This window comes from Mustela lutreola, chromosome 8 (genome assembly GCF_030435805.1).
Source record: "Mustela lutreola isolate mMusLut2 chromosome 8, mMusLut2.pri, whole genome shotgun sequence".
NCBI lineage: Eukaryota > Metazoa > Chordata > Mammalia > Carnivora > Mustelidae > Mustela > Mustela lutreola.
The window spans coordinates 143,353,039-143,367,726 of NC_081297.1; the positions used below are offsets into that span (position 1 = coordinate 143,353,039).

At 45.5% G+C, this 14,688-nt stretch overlaps 1 protein-coding gene across 11 annotated transcripts in view; it reads left to right on the forward strand.

Annotated features, from left to right (window-relative positions):
* The window catches only part of TNRC6B (trinucleotide repeat containing adaptor 6B), a 262,528-nt gene extending 248,776 nt beyond the window's left edge, over positions 1 to 13,752 (forward strand). For all 11 annotated transcript variants that reach the window (XM_059187041.1, XM_059187052.1, XM_059187047.1 and 8 more), the window contains one exon: positions 893 to 13,752. In XM_059187041.1, coding sequence (XP_059043024.1) covers positions 893 to 1,280 — 388 coding nt within the window. In that variant the 3' untranslated portion in view covers positions 1,281 to 13,752. The remainder of the gene's footprint in view (positions 1 to 892) is intronic.
* The last annotated feature ends 936 nt before the right edge of the window (positions 13,753 to 14,688 follow it).

A 14,688-nucleotide genomic window follows, 5' to 3' on the forward strand; every position in this document is an offset into this window, starting at 1 on the left:
TGCTTGACGGGACACAGGTACACAAAAACAGCATCATGGCTTAAGCGACTGCTTGGTACTGAGGGGACTGCTTTTCTCTCCCTAAGCGCGGACTGTCCCGTGCCACTCACCAGTGTCATAGGCCACTCACCAGAATTCCAAAACTAAGGAATTTGTGAAGTTGTGAAGCAGTGAGTAAATGTTGAGTGCCGTGAAACAAAGCCAGTATTTATGAGACTGGGAGACATTGTAAGAAGCGCTGTGACTTTTCATAATAGAACCTAGCAACCTACCTTGGCTTCTTTGTTGGTGAAGGTGAAACGTGGTGGTCGGGGTGCGCGGGTAGCCGTGGTTTTGTCTAAAGTAGGTGGGACTGAATCACACCGCGACCGTCCCCGCTCCCAGCTGCTTCAGACTGGGCGCCAGCAGATGCCACGGCAGAAAGCTGCCAAGCGAGCGAGCGGGCAGCAGTGAGGCTTGGGCAACGAGTGGGGCCGTGACACAGAGCAGCAGCACCTCCAGATGTCTAAAGCTGAGTCACCCCATTGCCTGTGGTGTGACCTTCCCCCTCCCCTGGGGGAAAAGAGGCGTGACGTTGTTCTCCACGTACGAATTCCATATACCCAAAGGTTACTGATAACGTGGTGCCCTCGAGTAGTCTTTGGATGTCCTGAGATTAGTGATCCCTTACTGATTGAAAACAGTGCTTCTCGAGCACCCGGGCGGGTTAAAACGGGATCCTGGAGGCCTGGGGTGGGGCCCACAATGCGGCGTTCTACAAAGCTTCCTGGGGATGTGGAAGCTCCTAGTCAGAGGGGTACCCAGTGACCGTCGAGGACTCAGCACCCTCAGTCCCTGTGGGTGCTTTAGGATTGCCCTCCAATCCATAGCTGTTTCCTCCCCTTTTTTCTAGGTGTGTGTTGGGAAACACTACCATCCTGGCTGAGTTTGCCACCGATGATGAAGTTAGCCGCTTTCTGGCACAAGCTCAGCCCCCTACACCTGCAGCAACCCCAAGTGCACCCGCCACAGGTTGGCAGTCGCTGGAGACCGGCCAGACCCAGTCAGATCCCGTCGGACCGGCTCTGAATCTTTTCGGTGGGTCCACAGGGCTCGGGCAGTGGAGCAGCAGTGCTGGTGGCAGCAGCGGGGCCGATCTTGCTGGCGCTTCGTTGTGGGGGCCCCCAAACTATTCTTCTAGCTTGTGGGGAGTCCCAGCTGTGGAAGATCCCCATAGGATGGGCAGCCCTGCTCCCTTACTACCTGGTGACCTTCTGGGAGGAGGGTCGGATTCAATCTGAACTTAGAACTTTCAACTCTGACCTCGTGACCTTTTTTGGAACAGCAGCAGCACTAACTTGACCTTTTCGTTTTTTTTTTCAACTTGCAATAAATACATTTTTAAAAGGAAAAAAGAAAACGGAGAGAGAAAAAAAAGGTGGGTCATTGACAGACTGTCTGAGCACATAGTTGCCTCCCTTATAACTTCAGTTTTTTCGTTTGGAATATGAATCCAAAAAGAGAACATATCACTCTTGAAATACTTGAATCATGAACGCCAACCTAGAAAGACAATGTGAAGCAAGTACACATACCATTTAAATTTAAACACACAAAAAAAATTAAAAAAATTAGTTTCTAGTTTTTCACTTTTTTCATGTTATATGGAAGTTGTTGCTAAGAAACATATATACTGAAAAAAAAATAGCTTTTTAACTTTGTTTGCACTGGGTGTGTTTCCGTCCTTAGGTCTACCACGTTTGGGAGGGAGGGGAATTCAAAAGAATTGTTGGGGTGGGGGGGGGAAGACTTGACGGAGCCTCACTTTAAAAACAAAAACACAAAAAACCTAAAAAAAAAAAAAGGAAAAAATTTGTGATTGGCTGGTTGATAAATACCAGTGTGTTCTGGCACATGTAACTGCCCAGGCATGCTCGTTCTGGTATGTGTGTGCACGTGTGTTCATGTGCATCCGCGTGCATCCTTCTCTCTGTCTCTGTGTGTGTGTGTGTGTGTGTGTGTGTGTGTGTACACCCATGTCCTACCCCTCCTCCCCCACTCGATCTCAGAAAGCTGCGTTGCTGACAGTCTGCAGGCTGGCTGGCCGGCCATCTGCTTTTTCTTTTCTTTTCTTTTTTTTTAAACTCAGAGAACACACAAGCGCAGGGAGCCACTGCTTACTAAAGCAACTCCGTTGGGCTGCATTAAGATGAACAGAGTGCTTTTTAATGATTTCATAAGCGGGGAGCTCCTTTCCATTTGCAAATTAGCCCGAGTGAGTTTTCTCTTGCTTTTCTTTTGACCTAGCAGTAGAGCGGAGCACTGCCAAGTCCAAAAAAGTAGGAGAGCAGGAGGCACCTGGTGGAGCAACCGTGTGTTTACTGATTTCTGGGTTTTTTTAAAAGTTCATGGCCACCGGGCACATGGAATACCCACTAAGTTTTATCCAGGCCTTTTCTTTCATCAGTCTGACTGGGAACAGGCGGTTTTTTACATACAGCACGTCTCAAAGGCAGAAAAAGAACGCTCCCCCTCTCGTGTCATCAGGTAGGAGGAATTGAACAGACGTGAGGTAGTGCCGAATTAAGGTTTCCATTGGTTCTCTTTTTCGTTTTGTGAAAACGGACACAAATCGGTTGCGAGCAGCCTCCTGAGAGCCCCTGCAGCTTCTCCCTCTCTCTGCTCCTCTCTCGCCGAGCGTTACCTGTGCCAGGCCGCGGCGTCTTACAGCACGAGGCCATCACTGACAGAAACGTTTACTTAACGAATGTCCTTAAACCAGTGTGGACTTCAAGCGTCTCCTTTCGTTCCTCTGTGTTGTGTGTTTCCTGTGTATGTGGTTTTCGCTTAGGCAGGTATAACTTAGCAAAGACTTTTTAAGTATTGCACCTTTTTTTGGTTTTGACCTCTATTTTTTTTTCCTTGTAATGTTGCTTTTTTTATTTCGGTATTTAAAGACTTTTTTTTTTTTTTTTTTTTTTTTTTAAGCATCAATGTAGTAGTACTCTGGGCCGACTAGGGGGCAACTTTTAATCCACAGTTACCACCAACATGTATGTACTTAGTTGGAATCAACATGTATCAGACTGCTTTTTGTGAAGAGTTCTAGCAGACCCGAAAACCCCTTTATACAAAGCGGATGGCTGGCGGGGCGGGTGGGGTGGGGGGAGGGGAACGTATGCCGGTAACGTGCTAGCACTTGGTGTGGACATCCCAGTCTGCATTATACTGTTTAACATAAAGTGCCGACATTCTGTACCAGCAAATACCTGCCCATTCCAACCCTTGGTGGGAGCAGACCTCTACTGTCCTCCGTAACTTGCTGCTAGTGAGGACAAGGGAGTTTTTCTTTCTTCAGCATCTTCAGTGAAGGATACAACAATGTCTAATGTATTTGACTTTTAGCTTGTGTCTGTGTGTAGGTGGGTGGGTGGGTGTGTATCGGAAAAGGCAAAAACGAATTATTTGCATTGAAGTGGTTTTAGGAGGCAAAGAATGGGAATTCTGTAGTCCTTCGGCTTACCCCGTTGATTGTGAACCTAGCCTCAGAAGAGATTGACATGCATAGTTCAAGTGAGCGATGGCTCAGCTAAGTCTCTATGCGCCCTTTGTGGGTAGGTGGTCAGACTTGAGTCTCCAGCCTTGGTTCGGTCCCATTGGATGCCTTGTAGAAAGCGAACCGCGCCCTCTTCCTGCTCTCTGGTTGTCATCACCACCACCGTGCCCCTTCCACCCCTGCCCATGTACAAACGTCTCCTTCCGGGCCCCTCCGCCTGCTCTCTGTGTGTGAGGGAAACCCTGTGGTGTGTGGTGATGTCCAGGTGGAGAGCGGCTGTGTTCAGCCATCTACAGGAGGCGAAATCTTAGTGGCCCCGGGCCAGGAGCATGTCCTGAGGCCCCCCACCACGAGCCCGTGGCAACCCTGTCCACTGCCATGGTTCCCTGCCGTGCCCCGCCCCCGCCCCCCTCCTGCCTGCTGGTTCCTAGGCCTGCACTATGGGTTAGTTGGGTTCCTTACGATACTACGGTGAAAGCCGGGTGCTAGAGCCCCTCTTGTTTACAAGACATAATGAGGGATTTGAAATATGTAAAAATAAACACGAGAAGCTCAAATGTTCTTCCATCTTAAGCTTAAAGGGAAAAAATTAAAAACTTAAAAAAAAAAAGACCAAAAAGTGCGTATATATATACATATAAATATATATTTTAGATGAAGACTAACTCTGGGAGCATTTAACAGTGTTTTTTGTTTTTGTTTTTAACATTTATTTTCCTGCTTTAAAATTTGCAAGCATTCTCAGGAATTCTAGGGTAGGAAGCCAGTTTTTTGAAGATGGTTTATTTAACCGTATCTTATCCTAGATAGACGGCTGTTTCTTTCCTGTTAATAAACTTTTACAAGTTCCTGAAACTTCAAAAAGTTTAAACAATTTTTACTTAAAAAAATGTAAAAAGAAAAGTCTCCAAACATTATTGTCATACTGGGGATCACACATTTTAAAACACATAGAAAGAAATATTTTTTAAAAATTATGAATTTAGCAGCAACAGGTCAATTCGTTATCTTAAAAATATGGGAGAAGGTTTAGCTTTCTAAGAGCTTTATCACAGATTTATTTGAAATTGTGTGTCATTTAGTGGGAGTGTTTGGTTTGTATAAATGGGAATGCCATCACTTTTTTCCTTTCCATTTAAGAGTGAACTGACATCTCCCCTAAAGATTGTTATTTTTTTTTAAGGGAACCCTTCTCCCTGTCCCTCAAACCCCAGCAACAAAAGAAAGAAAGAAAGAACAACTTAGAAAAACAGAAGTAAACTCTAATCTGTAAAAATCTTGTACGGTTGGATTGCTGAGAATCTGTGTAAAGAGCTAGGAAATATAGGTTAATAATTTTTGGAACAAATTTTAAACATAGGCATTACTAGAGGAAAATATCTATGGACTGTTCTGTTAATGAAGAATGTCTGTCTTACCTCCCCACTTGTTACGGGAGGAGGAGAAAATAAGCAGAATCTAATGAGGAACAAGTGATTTTACTTTTTTAGCTCCCAGCTACTGTTGTGCTCATTGTAATTGCTGTTTTGAAGATCTGCTGCTTAATTATCCCCATCCCTCAGCTGGAGATGTGGAGTATTTCCTTTCAGTTTTTCCTGATGTTGAATTCTCCTTTTGTATTCCCTCCTGGGGCCAGGGGTCAGAATTCCCAAGCATGACCACAGCTTCTTTTAAACATCTAAGCTTCCCAGTGGGAAAGAAACTCCAGCTCGACAGGTAACGGGAGTGGGTGGGGTTGCTGCCTGCAATTTCTCTAAAACCACTTTAGTGCCTTCGTACATACACCCAGACATCCTAAGCAGGGGGAGCTCGTGTGTATGTGCATGTGGTCCAGTCACTCCACAGACATTACCTACGCTTGCCCATTAAGGAAATTGGAGTGGTTCTGGACAGGCCCCAAAGGCAGGGGGCTAAATTTAAAATAAATAAACAGAAGTCAAGGAAGTTAAATACGCTTTCATGTCTGGATAATGCGGAATGCCAAGATCCTTCCTTGTGTTATTGCCCTCGTTACTGTGCACTGACTTCTCCAGGTATGTCATTGGGACAACTGCGTACAGTGATTTTAAAGTCGGTTTGTGTTGGGCCAGTAGAAAGGGGTTCCTGGTTTTCTGCTCTTGTCCTACTTTGTCTCCTCTTTCCCCCCACCCCCCACCCTGACCCCATATCTTTCGTCAACTTGCTGGAAGCTTTGCTTTATTGGTTGGCAGTGACCTAAGAACAGGATATAGTGAGGATATAATGGAAGAGAAAAACTCTTTTCTTTCCATGGTATTCTTTGGCAAGAGGCAAGTCTGCTGAGAGGTTAGGTAACTTCTATAACACTTAAAAAATTCGGTGGGAGTGGCCTCTCTCCACCACATTCTGGCATGTGTGCAGAGGTTTGCTGGTCACCTCTCCTTAACGTAGATTTATTTTATAAACACTTCGATCATGTAAATTTGAGCTTTCCAATTTTTACTAGTTTCCTTTATTTTTTTAAACACTTGGTTACTAGTGGCTGGAGGTGCCCATCTTTCAGACATCACAAACTTGGTTTCCGTCTACCACATGAGTAGCCAAAAGGAAAAAGCACTCGTGGGAAAGAGATGTCTTCCATCAGACTGGAGACCTCTACTGGCAATTGAAATCCAGTGCCATGACCTAATTTTAGGTGTTTAAAAAACAAAAACCAAAAAAAAAACAAAACAAAACAAAACACAAAAAACACACACAAAAAAAACAAAAACAAAAAAAAACAAAGTTCAGATCTCCGAGACACTGTGAAGAAATGGATGGCCCATATGGCATCTCTGATTCCTCCATACCTAGCCTTGACCTTTTCCATTCACAACATGCACAGAAGTTAACTTAGCAGTGCTACATGTTAAGGTTCCAAACCAAATTCTTCACCAGTGTCCCCCAGTAAATCAATATTATCCATTGATTGCCATTCGATCAGTTTTACTTAGAGCAGCTTAATTTTCTAATCGAATGGCTCCTGTTCTAAGAACTTTCCCAACTCTTCTGATATGAATGTAGCATGAATTAGCAATTGGTTCTTCCAAGTTCCTGTGGGTTGAATGTGGTATCTGAGATACACACACACACACACACACACACAAAAGGAAAAGAAATTCCTAAGAATTTGGAAGAGCTTTTATTAATATATCTAGCAGAAACTAGCATTTCACAGGCTATTGACTTGTTGCAAATAGTCACTTGAATTTTTGCCATGGGGGCGGCAGTGTTTGTAAGATTAACAGCCAGATTCCATATCGACCTCAGATGCTGTGTACTTTTTAATTTTATTTTTTCCTATTTTGCCATCTTGACTCTTCTCTTAAACAAAATGAAGATGTCTCTGTGCTGAGCAAAACGCTTGAGCCAAGCCTGTTTTCCTCTGCAGTATAAACAAGATGTTTTCGGCAGACTTGGCTGTAATAGCCATCTCTAAGATTAGGGAACAATGGAGTCTTTATGTAAAACAGGTCCCTTCTACCCCTCCTCAGAGTTCAGATTCAGTATGTTAACACGTTGTAGGATTATTGCTTGGATTTGGGGTTTTTTTCTTTTGTTTTAGCTATCTATAAGATCTTTTACTAGGAGTAGAGGTACATTTTCAGCTGGTTGAAAAAAAAAAATCAAACTTTTTCTTCTCCAGCGTTTTTGCCAAGTTTTGTCAGTCTTCATGCCTGTGCGTTAATTCCGCATCTTAACGTTGCTGCAAAAAGAAATCTTATTCTTGAGTTGCTTCTCTTCCTGTGAGTGTCCAGCTTGGTCTGCATGTGATGGTGCAGATGAAAATATTCCAGCTTCTGTGTCTGCAGTGAATTCTCAATCTGTAGACCTCAGAACCCATTCAGAAAGTGGTATGCCCTCCCCCTCTGCTGCACGCTGTACCACACCCTCTTAGCTTTCTTACCTACAAGTGCAGGTTGTCCACACAGTCTAGAAACAGACAAGTATACATAATGTTGTCAAGAACGTCATCAATCTATTTTTTTTTTTAAACCCACATAGAATGTTCTCTGTGTTTCCAGAGTTAGTGCATACCCTGTAATAAGCTCTGTAGGTTTATGGCCAGTGCCAAAAGTGTGTGTAATTTCCAGAGATGGTCCCTGCTTATTAATGATAGTGTTGTTTTCTTGACCTTGAATTAGACAAAGGAGGTACTGGCATCACATTCTTTAGATTTAAAATAATTATCAACTTCAAGAACTTGTAAACATAGTAATAGCCTAATAAAAATAAAACACTGACCCTCCCTCCCCTGCCCACCACACCTCCCTGCGCTGCCTCTGCCACCAAAGGAAAGAGGCCATGAACATTCACAGGATGGCAGAGGCAACACTGGTCAGGAAACAGAGCTACTCCCCACTGGTGGGGCATTCCTTCTGTCCTTAGGTGTGTGGTCACTAGGACTAGATCGGAAGGAATTACCAAGTATTGTAACGTGTGAGCAGTTTCTGAATGGTCAGGCTCTTGTAGTATCCTCCTGCCACCACCACTTAAAAAAAAAAAACAACAAACAAAAAAAACCGAAAATGACGGAAGCTGCCAGTGTTTGCCGCACAGAATTTAGATAGTTCTTGTCCGTTAGCCACACAACTTGTTTGTCATGAGAAGCTCTGCACATCAGGAAAATTGGTACCGCCCTGACCGATGGGTCTCTGCCGGACCTGTCATGGGGTCATCATTGTGACAAATGCTTGCTTTCTCCATGGGAGAGGAAAGGTCAGATGAAGGCAAGAACTGTTCTGTTTTAAAGAAAAAAGAATTCGTGTTTCCCCAAAGCACTTTGTGCCTCAGTTGAGTTTTCCCACTATCAGTCCTCTCCTCCCAAGCCCCTGGCCCGTCCAGAGCCAAGGTTAACACGTTGAGACTGTCTTTACAAAAAGAGAAATTCCTCTTTACTGGGAACAGCAAAAGAAAAATTGTGAAGGTAGTTTACACTATCATTGTAGCAGAGATGTGAAACAAAGTGCTTTTGTTTCCCTTCTGCCCTGCTCTCTGGGACCTCCCGGGGAATGTGGCAGGCCTTCTCCCTGGGCTCCCGACAGGGCTGGGCGGTCGGAGGTCACGGGGGTGAGCTGGAGCAGCCTTACTGCGGGACTAGCCTTACAGCAGAGCTTTATGGAATGGAAGAGAGAGAGTCTTATCCTAAATGTGTTCACCAAAAATGAACGAGAGGAGGGGGAGGGGTCTTTATACAAAACAAAGCAAAAACCTTTGGAATCCTTCCAGAAGTTACATACCTTTTAAAGGTAGTATAGTTTCTCACCAAGTGATGCATTCAGCATGACGCTTCTTGCCAGAAATTTCAGGATAAGTTGGAATAAATGTATTTAAAACACCACCCCTACCCCTCCCCTTTTAATTTTGTCCAAGGAATTAATTACTTAAGTGTAGTATTTCTGAATGTGCCTTTGTGAGTACAGAGACCGTCTGTTTTAGGAAGAAGCTGTCCATGAGGATGAAACAGGAAGGCGGTCAGCGTAGTCTTTTTAGGGAAGTCAGCGATTCTCCCGGCAGACCCCAGGGGCGGCTCTGGAGTTTCCATTAGCATCAATATTGCACAGTGTCGAGTTGTGTGGAAGAGATCCTGGGGCTCGGGAGGGAGAACGAGGGGATGGTGCACAGCGACAGAGACCCAGGGTCGTCCAAGCGTGCAGGTTGAATTTATCTGCAGAACCTAGTTTCCTTCGTGTGTATATGTGTGTGTGCAAGCGCGCGCGTGTGGCTGTGCCTATCTGAGTTTTTGTGTTTCTGTAAGCACTGGAGAACTGAAATACGGTGATGTTCGTGACCCATGCATGCATGTCAAGAAGGCGTTTTCTAGCTTCTGCCGTGTGCGGGGCAGGCGGCACCTGTTCCCCCTCTTGAGTCTGTCCTGAGAAGGCAGTTACTTTCCTCACATCCTCTGGCTGTTTATGCGAACAGGGTATTACATGCAAGGAAAAAGCTTCTGAAAGAATAAGATGGAAATGTTTGAGGAAGAAAAGAGAAAAGTCTGAAGTCATATTTTATTTCTTCCGAACTATTATAGTTAAGCATAGAAATCTGCAGTGTCTCTTAATTTGTTTTTGTGTTTGTTTTCAACGATTGCACCTCTTCTCCCCATGCCCTCTCTTCTAAAGAAACCGCAAGTGAATGCTAAGGGCCATTTCCATAATTCCTCAGTACTCCCCAAAGAGGAAAACTATCCCTCCCGCAAGATTCCTTCAGCTTCATTCAGGAGACAAAGGGAGGAGAGATGCGGCTTTCTGTGCTTCTCTCTCATTCCTCTCTAATGGCCTTGAAATGTATTATTATGCAAATGTGAATTTTGATACTGAATTTAAGAAGAGGTTGTTGGATTTTTTTTTTCTTTTTTCAAAAAAAAAAAAAGGTCCCATATGTGGTCATCATTGCTTCTTTATTTTGTAACGTGAATTGTAACTATGCATTCTGCAAGTGGGGGGCAGAAAGGGGAAGGAAGTAGCTTTGCATCCCTGTTCTACGGTTTCTGTGTCCATGGTATCCCCACGTCCTGGCGGGGAAGGGGAGTGAAGGGAGAAGCAGTGGAGTCTGTACAGTGAGGTAGAAAGAGGCCTGGAGCCCAGTCCTCCCCGCCGTCCCGGGGCGGGTGGGGGGCGGCGGGGGACCTGGGGCCAGCAGTCCCTGTCAGCTGCTGTGCTACCAGATTCTCCGCCCCAGCCGTGCAGTGTTAGCCCAGGGCGACAGGGGGCCCCAAAGGCCCTAGTGTTCTCTGGGACAAAGTACTCCTCCTTTCCTGAATTCAGAACCCTTTCAAGCTCAGGAAACCATGCCTCCCTCGTGCTGACCTTCAAGTTGATCTTTCTCTCTGATTTCCAGAACTTCTCCCCCTGCTCCTCCTCCTCGCTCCTTTGAATTTTTCTTTCCTTCTTCCGGCATCCTTTTCGAATGAGCTTATTTGTAAGGAAACTGCACTGCTCTGTGGGGAAGGGGGACTGTTGCTTGGCAGGCAGAAAGAATTCTCTTCCTCACCCCCTACCCCTCAGCCACATGTCCTCTCTCTGCGGCCTGGCGTTCCTTCCGCGGAGAGCTAGTGAGCAGGGAGGTGCAGGCCACAGGACCGCCCCCAGCCTCCCCTCGCCCTGACAGAATTCCTTTGTTGATTCTGGCCTGCGGTGGGTCCTGGCACCCGCCTCCCTCTGGTCTAGGCCTTGTCTGCAGCCTACAGTATCGTAAGCCACAGATTGTTCTGCCCGTTTTCAGTGTTTCCATGCAAGCAGTTCTTGTCGTCGACGTTCACAGTACTGTAACGAGTAACAGACTTGATCACAGTCTCCTCGTGCCCATGCAGGGCTGTGCAGGCACGATCTTATCAGGGTTCCAATCTGTTAGATTGCCTTTAGACAAAAAAAAAAAAAAAAAAAAAAAAAAACCAAGAAAAAAAAATCCTGACGTTTCAACTGTCTAACACAAAACGATACCTCGAGGTACATTTCTCCTGCAGTGTAGACCCCTCACCCCGCCCCTCTCCTTTTCTGACATCAGTGGGTTATCCTTTTTGAAATATGAATGTGTAAATAGTAAGATAACTTTTACAATTTTCTTTGCTGTGAAAGTAGCCCTAAAATATGATATTCTTTCTTTCTTTTTTTTTTTTTTTTTTTTAAGCCATCTGAAGTTTCAGATCTCCTTTCTTGCGTAAAAAAAGAAAGCAGAACAGGTCAGGGGGAGCAGACGTGCATTTGCGGGGTGGTGGTCTCTCCACTGCCTGCCACGTACAGTGCCAGCCGACCCGAGTCTAAACCCTGTTTCGGAGAGATGCCATCTAGTCCATCTACTCCAGATCTAGTTCCAGGGTGGGTCCGTGGCTGAATTTCTCTCTTCCAGAAGATGCATCCCCTCCGGGCACTCCAGGATGTTTTTTAACCTGAGACTTTGAGCTCTCAACCTTTCTTGCTTCGCCCCGCAGGCTCACTTTTTGAGTCATGGAGTACATTCTGTAGTTCACAAAGGGCCTTACTCCTGGCATTTCAGTCTGGCGCTGTAGAATTCACAGACTCGTCACTTTGCAGTGCTCCAGAAATGTATTGATTTCTTACTGAGAAGGTAGTTCATCTGAGACATGCAAACCACCTTCCTGAAAGGTGTGGGCCCCCTCAGGCATTTCCGTGAATGCCTCCCTACCTGAGGCTTGAAGCTGACAGGATGGAGAAGGTTTTAACAAATGCTGCTTGTAGGATCTGTCAGCTACCACTCCAGGATTTGGCCACTCCCAAGGCAGGGTCACAGTGGATCGTTTTGAACAGCTGCTTCACCAACACCTCTTTCCCTCCCCACCCCCATCTCAAAGATCAACCCTGTATCTAGAGGCCCTTTTTAGTTTGAGCCCCCGACCTTGTATAGTGACGACTTCCTCTGAAGGAAAGAAACTTGAGAATAAATGCACATCTGCTAATTCACCGCCCACCTTCTGATTTGGGGCGCTGACCACCTTAGGACTTTATTTCTCGTTTGTTTGAAAGGTCCCTTTTCTGTCTGTCTCCTTCTTCTCGTCCCCCGTAAGTTCTTCCTGCCCTCACATCATCCACGATGCTCCCAAAGGGCTTTGCTGATCTCTGCACTTCTTTCCTGGGACCCTCCCCCACCACCACCCTTTGCACACACCAGTGACCAAAGTGTGTCCAGTGATCTCACAAGTCATCAAAAATGGTGCCTGCACCACGAATGTGCTCACAGAGACACGTGCACAAGATTCTGCACCCTTGGCCTTAACCTCTGTATGACTTAAGGTGCAGGAACATTTTTAACAGGTTATTTAAAAAAAAAAAAAAACCTTCTGGGAGGGAAAAGCAGACGAAACAGCTCAATTGTGCCCACTCCTAACTCTGCTATTTGCCTACAACTTCATTCTGTGCCCACCCAACCCATCCCTGTTTTGAGTAACCAAAAAGAGACAACAAAAGCAACCTGAGGAGAGGTTTCTGTACTATTTTCTCTTTCTCCATTTAGCTGGAGATATAAATGCTGCTTTGGGTTCCATAATCCTAGGGGCTATGTTTACATAGTAAAATATATCCTACCAAATCAGGAAACAAGCATGGGGATCTCTGCAGTGAGAGAGAGCTAATTAGGTCACCAATGGTGACCAAGAGAAGTGAGGGGACCCGGTGGGAGGGGGACCCGGGGAGATGGAGAAGCCCCGCCCTCCTCCTCCCTCCGCCCCGGACTTCTCTCCTTGCCCCCTTTGAGCAGAAGGCACAGAGAAGGGCATCAGAAAGAGGCTGGAGTTTTAAAAGGCAGCTTTCCAACTTTGCACACCAACAGGTTCACAGGAAGGTACAGCAAAAAATCTTCTCATCTGAAACACTCAGCAGAAACAAAGCCTCCCAACCCGACTCCACAGCCGCCCATAGTGACGCTCTCTGCAAGTTACCTAGAAGTGTTTGGTTTTCTTATACTTGAAATAGCTTTGACGATGTTACTTTGGCGGCTTTCTTTTCTCTCTTCTGGTGGGCGACAGAGGGAGCGACGAGGGGATTCAAGGAAGTGTGAGGGGAGAAAAGGGAGGATATGGCATTGTCTTTGTGTGTGTGTTTCCTTAAGCATACAGAGGTTTAATCAAACTCCCATGTGTTGAAATTGCTCCTCATGTTACTGGTTTTACATGGACACAGAAACTAGGCACTTTAGAGGTGCACTTGCATGGCAGGCTGGGCCCCCCTTTTCTCTGTTTTATTTTACTTTTTTTAGTATAGTGGTACTTAAAATCACTGGTTCACTTAAAGAAAAAACAAACAATAAAATGTTAAACTCTACTAATGTACAAATAAGCTGAAAAGTTGCATTTTATGTGTATTTTTCGCCATAGCAGGTACTGTATTTCTCATGCTGGATTTAAAAAAAAACAAAAACAAAAAGAAAAAGAAAAAAACAAAAAAAATCTCAAAAACCAACAAAAAAAAAACCTAAAGGGTGGTGTTTATTGGATTGTGACAGGTTGCGTACTGAGGAACTAAGTCGCCGTCATTTCATTAAAACTGAGAGATGATGTAATGCATATGTAAGAGTTTTCTGAAGGGTTTTTTTGGGCTTTTAAACAGCTTATTTTTGTTTTGTTTAGTTTTTTATTTTATTTTATTTTGGAAAGATATGATTGTATTATGTGCAACTCAGTTGCTTACATTATAACTACAAAATATTTTTGGGTTCCTGGAAAAAAAAAAAAAGAAAAAAGACTAATAAATGTGTTTGGCTGCTAAGCATTGATTGTGGTTTCCTGTTTTATTCCGCTGATTTAATTGGCTTGTTTGCGGAAAGTTTAGATTTTGTTTCTTCTTCTCTAGCCCTCTCTGATCCACACACAGAAGCTCCCCAAAAGTCAGCATCTGAACTGGGCCTCCGTGGTGTCTGTCCTGCCCTGTGAGGTCATGGCTATTGGGGTGGTCAGAGTGGCGGGTGCGCGGTGGCCCCGGCTCCCCCCTGCCTGCCTCCCCCCCCACCCCCCCGCTGGGTCCACAGTCTCTAAAAGAAACTGATGTTCTCCTTCTGCCTCTTGTTGTTGTCCTGTTGAATCCCTACTTGCCTTTGGAGTGAGAGCCACGAGAGCAGAGAGAAGTGCCTGGTGGAGGCCGTGGCCGAGAACCTGCCCGCTGATGCCGGGCCCTGGCAGCCTCTTACCCATGCTTAGCCGCTCAGAGACCTGGTAGACTTCTGGCCCCGAAGCGCCTCTAGAATGGCAAAGGGGAGGAACGGAAGGAAACCAACATTTTCTGATTCCCAGGTACTGTTGTCTGACTTAATTCTCAGGATACTTTGCCAGACAGATGGCAGCAGACCCATTTCTTGAGGAAACCGGCTCAGAAGAACTTAAATGAGCTGCTGATAGCGCTGATGGACTGCTTACGGTAGAGCGGGCGCTGCTCAGTGAGGAGCCCCGCAACATACATGCACTCGCTTACCTGACCCTCGTCTCAGCCAGTGGTGAAACCATACCAGGAACCCAGACGGGATCCCAAAGTGATCGTGCCAAAATGCCCTCTGCGGGAAACCACTGGGTCTCTGAGAAAATGATCTTCAGCGAGTCTGTTGTAGGAAGCAGTAGGCCACACACTTCCAGTTCTTGTGTTGTAAAATACGTCAGCGCCGGGAAATGGGAGAAGAGGTGAACGAGATGCCGGAGAACATCCCCAGGGCCC